The sequence below is a fragment of the Dryas octopetala genome, chromosome 1, assembly GCF_963921425.1.
Source record: "Dryas octopetala chromosome 1, drDryOcto1.1, whole genome shotgun sequence".
In the NCBI taxonomy this organism is placed as follows: domain Eukaryota; kingdom Viridiplantae; phylum Streptophyta; class Magnoliopsida; order Rosales; family Rosaceae; genus Dryas; species Dryas octopetala.
The window spans coordinates 24,250,141-24,261,240 of NC_141366.1; the positions used below are offsets into that span (position 1 = coordinate 24,250,141).

The 11,100-nt window shown below is 34.6% G+C and overlaps 1 protein-coding gene across 1 annotated transcript; it reads right to left on the minus strand.

Annotated features, from left to right (window-relative positions):
* Nucleotides 1–770: 770 nt before the first annotated feature.
* On the minus strand, nt 771–2,743 carry LOC147299324 (calmodulin-7-like). Its single transcript, XM_086239531.1, has 2 exons — nt 2,584–2,743; nt 771–1,497 (listed from the first exon to the last, which is right to left on the minus strand). Exons 1-2 carry the CDS (start codon nt 2,687–2,689, stop codon nt 1,124–1,126), a joined length of 480 nt encoding a protein of 159 aa, XP_086095657.1. The 5' UTR covers nt 2,690–2,743; the 3' UTR covers nt 771–1,123.
* Nucleotides 2,744–11,100: the final 8,357 nt, after the last annotated feature.

The following is an 11,100-nucleotide window of genomic DNA, read 5'->3' on the forward strand; positions in this document are numbered from 1 at the left end:
ATGATGGAGTAACTGGTTAAGTTTCAACATAAAAAGCAACTGGGTATATAATTTCCATTTGCACTTCCATCAAAATCTAGTCTTAGTCTAAAATGAAAACAGCAATAGCACAGACAACACAACCAATCAGTCTAGCACTTCTCCGCATCAAAAAACTTAATCCACACTGCAGGAATATAGCCACCACCACATTATGCAAATTTATGGTTCAAATCATCTAGACTTGATTAAACGTCTACAAGTCAAACAATGGGCAAACTAAAGGCTTCTCCAGCCACTTCTGTACCCATAAGAGTATGTTGCTCCTCACTCTTCCCAAAATTTCAGAAATGGTCTGAAAATTCTTTACACATTATTTTAGTTGCAATGAAGACCAAGGGAACCACTTCTTCACAAGAGAAGCAATTATGAGTGTGTGTGTGTGTGTGTGAGAGAGAGAGAGAGAGAGAGAGAGAGAGAGAGAGAGAGAGAGAGAGAGAGAGAGAGAGAGAAGGCGAGGAAAACGGATATGCTTGCATACGAAGACGCTCTATTATCTGTGACAACTTTCCTTCTTAGGTTAGACTGCCGACTACCCTTTACGAGGGGTGGCCATATTGGGATAAAAAACGAAAGGGACAGCTAAACTGACAGCTAATATTAAATATGTATCCCTCCCACAAAAAGATTCCATGGTTGGTCAAACAGGAATTGAAAACAAAGCTACCATTAAATTCATGCTTTTAAGATAATAAACAGCAACAGCAAGTGATCACAAGGACATGACAAGATTCATACAAACAAGAGATGGTAAAACTTGCAATATTAACAATGAGTCACCCATAAGCAAGAACATCAGATTCACCCAATTGTTCTAGGTTCATGATAGCAAAAGTAGAATGAAAATACCAATGTAAAGTAAAAGACACTACCAAACCGAAACTACAAAGAGACAGCAAACAAGTAGATACTAAAGGAACAGAACCACAAATAGTGCATACAAGAAAAGAGACAATGAACCAACCAAAAGCTAGCAATACCAAATGAAGATGTCCTAATGGGATATGCAAATCTCTTTAAACTTATCTGCCCTGTTCCCTTTTTTTGTTTTTATATCAAATTTTTGGTTTTGGTCAATCGATCCTCACTTGGCCATCATGACTTTGACGAACTCCTCATAGTTGATCTGTCCATCACCATCCACATCTGCCTCACGAATCATCTCATCAACTTCCTCATCTGTCAGCTTCTCACCAAGATTTGTCATAACATGGCGAAGCTCAGCTGCAGAAATGAAGCCATTCTGGTCCTTATCGAACACCCGGAAGGCTTCCTTGAGCTCCTCCTCAGAATCAGTGTCCTTCATCTTCCGGGCCATCAGGTTAAGGAACTCCGGGAAGTCAATGGTACCATTCCCATCAGCATCAACCTCATTAATCATATCCTGAAGCTCTGCTTCAGTTGGGTTCTGCCCAAGTGAACGCATGACAGTCCCAAGCTCCTTGGTAGTGATGCAGCCTGCATCAGAATTTAGACAAAAATTATGACGGGATATAACAAAGAAATTGGTACTAGGTTTTAGTAGGAAGAAAACCAAGCTTCTTTTACATTTCTGAATTTTTTTTTTTTTTGGTGGGCAGGGATGCGTAACAAGGCTTAATGAACATACCACTTGTTTTCCCAAAATTGATACTAATATATTATTACTGTTGTTGTGAGAGTTTATGCCTAATATGAAAAAACACAAAAAATTATCATATTCAATCAAATAGCAATATTGTAAACACTTGGAAAAATAAAGATTGCAATCAATTATCCAGTATATCTAAAACCAATATCTGTCGGAAAAGAATGCTAGCAGAAGACAAAAGTAATTTACAAACACACCAAAAAAAAAAAAAAAGAGATTTCAAAGACTACATAACCTAACCCAAAGTGAAACAATTGGATCAGCCAAAAAATACCCAACAAAATGACCCAACCTTTGTGACAATTATAGTTGCTTTTCAAAGCTCAAACTCTTGACAAGAAAAAAACTCAAGAGCCAAGACTGTAAAATATAGATAAAAGATGTCATATGATAAGAAAAAAATAGTACATCCAGATTTCACAAAAACCATACAATTAATATTTCTAAAGATTCTCATATTTAGAATATAGCATTATGGTATGGATCCAAATACTATACATATTATTTCTGCAACCCGAAGAACATATCAGAGAAATAAAATCAAAAACCATTTTTCTCCGGAAAAGAAAAAGTAACCCAAACAATGGAGGAAACATATACCAAACAAAAAAATGAGAGTACATAATCATAATCCATATACTCGAATTCAAACCCAGAAAAGTTTCGACCATGCCCAATGATTAAATCTAACAAAATCGTATTGCCCTAACCGATCAAAACTCACTCCACGGATACAGCAATTAAATCGCTAACAAACCCTAGATCAACCACAAATTTTCACAAACGAATACAAAATTTTGAAGCCGATCACGAAATTAGATCTAAAAATCAGAGATCAATTAGACAAAATAAGAAAGAAAACAAAAGAAGACTATAAAAGAGAGACACAAAAAGAGGGATCTGAGAAAGAAGACCATCGCCGTCCTTGTCGAAGAGACTGAAAGCCTCCTTGAACTCCGAGATCTGATCGTCCGTGAGCTGATCAGCCATTATTGCACGTTTGGTTTCAGGGATAATCATAGAGAAAGTGTCCAAAGGGAAAAGTATAATATGTCTGTGTGTCTCATATATATCGAAATGAATAGTGGTTGTCTATCGGCATCTAATTCTCTCTCATCCGCACATATTCTTTGCTTTTTCTTTTTTTCTTTTTTCTGCTTTATTACACTTTACTCACTTGAATTTTAAACTTAATTTCACTTCACCACCTAAAAAAAAATTTTATCTCAATTTATCACCTAAATTAAAAATTTGTTACAATATACCACCTCTGTCACATTTTGTCTAAATTTTTGTTAAAAATAAAAGTATTTTGATCTTTTCAAGTCAATTTTTTATTGTGTCAAAATAAATAAAGCGTAAAAAATAACTTTTTTTTAACAATAGGAACTTGAAAAACACCAAAACACTCTTAATTTTAACAAAAATTAAGAAAAAATTAGCCAAAGGTGGTACATTGTAACAAATTTTTAATTCATATAGTAAATTGAGACAATTTTTTTTTAAGTAGTAAAGTGAGATTAAACCTAGAGTTCAAATGGATAAAATGTAAAAAAATATTTTTTTTATCGCCAATATTATTCTTTTCTTCAATCGCACGTATTCTTTTCTTTTGGACCTATAAACTGCTTTGTTAAAAAGAAAAAAAAATTAAATTAAAGAAAGCAAGACTAGGAGAAAGGGGGAATTCAATTCTTTTCCCAAATGCTCATTATCTCTTATTCAATTTCTTTCATATTTCTATTTTATCCTCAAAAAATTTAACTCATCGGACCACCCCACATGTGGTTAGAGGCAAAATTTTTGACACGTCACAATAACACGATTTAAACCCAACAAAAAATTACTAAATTTGGGTTGACCATTGCTTGACACAAATATAAATATATAACACAATCTGTTAAACACAATATTGTCAAACATGTGTAACACAATTGTGATATAATAAGCATGTTTATTTAGTATTATATGTAGTAAATGAGTAAATTTTTCTCATTTTTTAATATGTACTATACAGGTCTTTGTATAATTATATAATTATTTTTTATAGTTTTTTTAGTACCATAATTAAATACATTTTTGTTTTTATAAGTGATACATAAATTATAGTTTTGATTTAAAAATAAAGAAAATTGTACTTTAATTTTTAGTTTTCAACATATATCAATTAACTTGAACACAACATGATTCTAAACGGCTGACTTAGGTTAGGGTTGACTCATTTGTAGAAACGAATTGCGAACATTAAATGTTTTGACGGTCGTTGATTTCTTTGAACTTCTACATCATGCCAATAATGAATAACTGAATATTTTAATGAGAATTATGAGCTCGTGCTAAATGAACAAATGCACCACAAACCCTTTCGAGGGTTTTTCTTTTCTTTTTTCTTTTTTTATTCTAAAGAGGCTCTAATGCTTAAGTCAATTTTCTTTGTTTTAATGTTGAATAAAAAATATTAACTAACATAATTTCACTCGCCTTCATGGAAGAATAGAGTTTTTATTATTTTTAGTATGACTCATTTGATGGAGTGCATCTCTTAATTATACAAGGACATACTCATTTTTTAAGCAACAACCTAATTAATCTCATTAGTCAACTCTTAGTTGTGTAATTACTTGAGTTTAGTCAATTGAGTTGCCAAGTTTGTACTTAGGAAGAGGCCTCAAGTTGCCTACGTACCCTTTGAGAGGATCCAGTCAACTCATAATTTTCAGTTTGAATTAGGATTTCCAAAATGATCCATTGGAAATTGAGATTTTTGGAAAAGTGTTTTGGAGAATTTGGTTGAACTGAACCAAGGATTCGGTTTGAGATGCAATTGAATCTTGGTTCTTGATTGTCTACTTACGCTTTGCGTAATCAAACTACATGTAGTTTCAAGATTTTGACAATTGAATTTTGAATATGTCCTAAATTTGAATCCTACTTCCCCATATCAAAAGTACTTATATATAGAGAAATTTGAGATTTGGTGTACGAGTACCTTTTAAAGACCCTAAGAAGGGTACAATAGCAAACTAAATGAATCAAATAAAATAAAATATATATATAATTGTAGTTTATTTCTGCTAAGTTTCATGGTCTTTTATCCATTATAGAAAAAGCCTATTAACACAATCGAATGTCCATGCTGTAATCATATAATGGATAGATTATTCTCGATACATTACTTTATGATTTATAATGTAGCCATTACCATATAAGTACATTACTTTTTGACCCAAAAAAATATAAGTACATTACTTTATTTTGATTTTTGTAGTTTTTCTCTATTTTTTTATAGAAGATTTTTAAGTTTTTCTAGAGTTTGTGCATTTTCTGCTTCTTCTTTTTTCCTGAGATTTCTACAATTGAAATTACCTAATAAGTTGTGGGAGTTTAAATTCCATAAATTGTGAGACTTTAAATACCATAAATTATGAGACTTCAAATACCATAAATTTTTAGACATTAACTCCCTCAAATGATACTATAGGGAAATTTAGAAGAACAGTGCTATTCCGACCACCCTAAATTGCTGAGTTGACCACCCTATTTCAAAATTTCAACTTTACCCTTAAAACAAAAAATTTTAATTTTGTTCGTCGGGTCATTCGACAGTTATCTACTGAAATATTTATGGTTATTTGACAGTTATCTGCTGAACATTGGTGGATTATTCGGTGAATAACTACCGAATAGAAATGAAAAAGGCATTCGACAGTTATCTTAATACTCAAAAGACAAAAAACCATTACTCCATATAAGACTACATGAGAAGAAAATCTACAAGATCAAATAGGTTGTAGTTAAGAAAGAAAATAAGTACAAAAAGCACCGTAACCAAATATTCGGCAAGAACAATTGGACATATGGGAAGTGGAACGCACAAATCATTACTATAAATCAATAAATAGAGAACAATTATATCAAAACAACAATTGTTTTGAAGAGTAAAAAGTTACTTTTGCTCCCACTTTTTGAACATAGTACAAACATAGTAGAATAATCATCATTAACAATTTGTAAAAGCAAGTCATATGTTTATTTTCTCGCAAGCATACGAATCGTGTAGTACGGTTCATCTAAATCCAAGGTCGAACCCTAAGGAGTGTTGTAAAATGGACACACTAGTTTAGAACTTTAGTTAATTTATCTCTAACCTAGCTTGGAAGATTTTTGAGTTTTTATATATATAAAAAAAAAAAAAAAACACCTAAATAACAACTAAATAAAATGGTAAATGTAGGTGTAAGAATCTAGAAATTGATATGGAACCAAGGTCTAGGGTTCCACAGTACCATGTGCAAACCTAATAAAATTCTAGCAATTTCTCATAGAAAGGAAGGCACCTAATTAAAACTTAACTTGATGTCTTCACCAAAGGTATATATTTATATATTTTAAGCACAAAAGAAATGATATTTTATGGTAGATCTTGTTTAGCTTAAGATTACAAACTCTAAGCATCCCAAGTGAAACCAAAATTTAAGTAACAACTAAGGATCAAAGAAATTTGCATTAAAAACCAAGTATAAATGTAGAAAAGAGCCTTCTAACTACCCATGATATATGGCATAATGGGTGAAAGTTTGCTCTTTTCTCAATTCATAAACAAGATCTAAAAGACTTTAAGGAACTAAAACATGGGAAATTAACTAGAGAATGTTCATGGGTTGCTTCCCCCTTACCTTGGTAAGAGGGTTTAGTGACCTCCCATGATTTTAAAACATAAAAATAAATTGCAAGAAATAAAAGAAAGAAGAATTCTAAAATGAAATGACAAGAGAAGAAAAAATAACTAAGGAACATAGATTAAATAAAAGGCATAAATTAAAGTACTACAAAAGAAATAAAAAAAAAAAGTTTCACAACTCTCCCATAATTTCTATCCCCAAGGGGATGGAAATTCCCTTACTAAAAACTAGAAAATAAAATTCAGAATAAAAAGCTCCCTAAAATGTGCTAACTCAATGCTTTTATAGACAAAATACAAGTGGAAGGGAGGAAAGTGATAGGAAGGAGCAACACAAAAATATCTAAAAGAAGGACAATATCACACTTTGATTAGGCCAGCAAAGGGGAGAGAAAATCAGATACAAGGAATGGTTGGGAACAGCTACCAAAGGACATCTAGCGCGCGCTGAGAGGGACAGAGGAGAAAGAGAAAGACCGGCTGGCTCACTGACATGTGGGGATGCGCATCAGCTCAAGGTGAGAGAAAGGTGCAACGGAAGCTTCCTAGAAGCTTCCGTGTGACTATTCGCCTCTCAAATGAGGCGGGCCTGGGCTTGTGACTAGGCTCACTCTTTTTGGGCCTTCGTCTCCTTCTTCTTCCTTTCTTCCTCTTTTATTTTGTTTTGGGCTTGGGCCACTTTTCTTTTCCTTTTCTTTCTTTGGGCCTTTTCCTCTTCATTTTCTTCTCTCTTTTATTTGGGCTTTCAAATTTAAAATCCTACAAAATAAAAGCAAAATTAAGTAATAATAATTAAAACTCATAAAATTAGTTTATTCTAGATAAAATCTAAGAAATTAGATAAAAACTAATATTGCCCAATATTTAACTAAATATTTAAAAGAAAAATAAAATACTAAAAATGCTAAAAGATAAGGGCTAAATGTATGTGTTGATGCGCAAATTTTGTCAAACCATCAACATAGCCTCTGACCTCCACGTCAAGGCCTTTGTCAATCACTCTCTTTCTACCCTGCACACTAGAACAAAAAACGCTAAGCATAAGAGGGCACCAGTGTGGTATCGGCTAAAGACCCTCCGATGCTCAAGTCAATAATCACACCTTTCAAGAATAGTCTAGAGAGCTAAGGTTGTCTCTCTTACCTGAGGACTAGCGTGCTCTATTTATAGTGATTATGGTCGAGGGTCTCTTAGTCCTTGTACAATTAGAGTTCTCGATAGCTTGCTGCCTAAGTCTAACTTAGGATAGGCCATGATGTTCAAGTAGAACACGCCTTCTTATAAGCTAATTCTCACGCAAGTTGGGCCTTCTATCCAAGAAGCCCATCTACTCTACCCTAGTCGCCTACGGACCTCACCACTTGGGACCTATAGGTCCCCAAGTGCCATCCTCCCAGGGCGTCCCTTGGGTGCAGGCCTCCGAGAACTCCCCTACAATGAAGCCTTAAGCCTATATCATCGAGCGTAAGCCTTCTTTTAGTGTCGAGGCTATGTTATCATTAGCCTCACACATTCAATGCATTGAGGCCCACTCAGGCCTCGCGCCTTTATCATATCGAGTGCTCGTATCCATGGGTGCTAATCCATAGTCCATCACAGGCTATTAACCTGTGTCTAAGCCGAGGCTAGCCTAGCCTTTCTTCTTTGGGTCACCAAGCCTCACTGGCCTTAGTCTTTTGGGTCTAGAGCTCATTCTTGGGCCTTGCCCCATCCACTAGACCTTTCGGGCCTATAGACACATTTCTAGTCTCTTGGGCCTTTTTCTTAGCCCATGTCTAGGAAAACAACAATCCGAAGACCATTCAAGCCTCATCGTTTCCATTTCTACGATGCGTAGTTCTGATCGATCAATATAGGTATCAACAATATGATTTTGAGGATATAGAATATATATAAATTAAGCTCAACATCATAAACCAGTTGTCACCATAATTAGAACTTCATCTTTCATCTTAACATCCAAGAACAATTACTAAACTATAATGAAATTCAGAAACCAAATATTCATATCATAAATAAATTATCAATCCATTGTCAATAACAAATCTAAACTAAATCAAACAACTAAAATAAATAAAACAAGAGAAGAAAGCATGTAAAACCACAAAGAAGGATGCAGCAAGGCTAAGAGAGAAGCAAGGAAGCTGCGGCAAGGCTAGGGCTAGGTTGCGGCTAGGGTTGCTCCTTACTTCTTGTTGCGTCTCTCTCTCTCTCTCTCTCTCTCTCTCCCTCTCCCTCTCTCTCTCTTCCTTTCTCTAAAGTTTGCAGAAAATCATAAATGCTGAATTATAAGGGAGTAAGGGGGTTTATATAGGAGTAAGGCGATGGAGAGTCCTAAGTGAGCAAAGGAAAAGATTTTCCTTGCACCATAAGGTAAGGCTCCTTGTAATTTGCGGCTAGGGAAGCTTCTAGGCTCCCTATAGGCTTGCGGCATCACTAGAGCCCAAGGCCTCCATGTACCACCTCCATATGGGCTCCTTGTATTGTGCGAATGCTTCTCTTGGCCCAATCTTCAATGCTTGCTTGTATTGAGGCCCAATCACTTGTAGAAGCTTCTAGAACCGTTGACTTGTACGTTGACTTTGACTTCACTTTTTATAGTCCAAGTAGGATTCCTTGTGGAGGTAGGATTCTCTGTCCAACTTGGATTTAACTATGACCGTTTTGCTCATCATGACTCCCAATAAAGTTAGGACTCATTTTCCTACTAGGATTAGGTTTCCTAGTCCAATTAGGATAATGATGATTTCTTCTTCCAATGGCCTAGGACAATGATGATTTCTTCTTCCTTAAGCTTTGAACTTTCCTTGTGTGACTAGGAATCCTTATCTTACTATAGGATTTCAGCTTTCCTAGTTTGACTAGGATTTCTCCTCTTGTCCTAGTTTGACTAGGAAATGTCCAAAAATGACTCTTTTAGCTTCTTTCTTCATCTTTGCTTCATTTTGCCTACAAAATACAAAAAAAAAAAAAAAAAAACCAATACACAAAAAAATGTTGAGTTCTTGCACTCTAAGTGAGAGAGTTAGTATGCTAAAATGATGTAAACTAAGCACTCAACAGTGTTCGTTTGTCTCTTCCCATTTTACTCTATTGTGACAACATTAGTGCAACGTACTTGGCAGCGAATCCAGTATTGCATGCTCGCACTCGGCATATTGAGCTTGATTAGCACTTTGTCTGTGATAAGGTTGCTCTTGGAAGCCATCATGTCCTCTATGTTCCATCTACAGTTCAAACAACCGATATCCTAAAAAAGGGACTCTTTAAACCTCGTCATCTCCATCTTAGGGCCAAACTTGTTCATCCACAAACACCCAGTTTGAAGGGGGGAGGGCGGTTAGAGACGTTTGCTTAGTTGACAAGGTTTCCTAGGATCTAGAGGTTTCCTATTGTAATATCTTGTAATTTTTACTTGCACACCAAGCTTGTGTTTGTATAGGATTATGGCTCACATATGTACTGTATATACTTGTTGATTGATTTAATAAAGATCATCAAAGTTACCAAGTTTACAAAGGTGAAGCCTTTGGTGGTGGTGTAGCCGGCCACACTCGTTGGACGACAAGAATCCACGAAGAGAGAGGTCGTGGGGAAAGAGAAAAAGAAAGAGAAAATAGTGAAAGGAAAGAAAGAGTGACAGAGTGACGGGTTTGGGGAAGAGATATGAGAAAATAGGCTCGGCTTGGGTTTTTAAGTTTCAAAACCCAATTTCTGAATTTACAAAATTACCCTTTGATAAAAACACCCATAAATTGTTAACCGTAGTTTTGATTCGTGCCTCGTTCATGTCTGCATGCTCGTTGTCCCAAGCCCTTTTCAACTAGGACAAAAATCCGTTCGAAAACAAAAAATTTAATTTGGTCAAAATAAAGTCAAAGGCTAAATCAATTTATGAAATAAAATCATTTCCTTTAAAATAGATATTTTCGTAAAATCCTCAAAAATAAATTTAATAAAAACAAATAATGGGAAAGCAGTTGAAAATTTCCCCAAGTCCCAATAAATTTCATGGATACTTTTAAAAATTTTTCGTGATCTCACAAAAATTGTTTAATCAACTATTAATAAGCTAATTGTGCTCAAATAAATAGACGAATACAATTTTTTAATATAAACATTGAAATGATTGTGATGATAATAAAATGGCTAAATAATTTTTTATTTGAATGATTTTTGTAAGAATGATCTTTGAATGAGGAACTAAAAAATGAGCGGTTCAGATTATGAGATCACGTAGTGTAGTTGGCCCAAAAGGATAGTTGGCACTGTATTATCTTACTAACCAACTGTAGCTCTAGAGCGTTTTTAAACAAATACAATATAAATCAATAAAACCTTTCCATAGTGCACAATAAGCACTGTGGGTCCCATAAGGTCAATGAGTTTTGAAATTATGTCTTGCTTTGGTCAATGGTCTTTTTTCCCATAAGGTCACTTGATGTTATCTATTTTAAGATGCATCAAATTGTCCACCGCTCTCTATGTCTCACTCCATTCACGTTTCTCTCTCTCACCACGATTTGGTTTCTATTTGGTTTCCAAGAAAATCCAAGGAAATATTTTTCTTCTCAGTGGCAACCTTTGCTCTCAATGTCACCTTGTTTCTCAATCCTTCGTTCTACGCCCCACGGTAATTATAATTCATCTCGGTTTTTTATCACCATTGATCTGTTTAGGTGTATGCTTTGATGGATTGTCATTGTTCTTCCTTTGCTTAATTAATTTTTCTTTGATGGACATTGTGTTT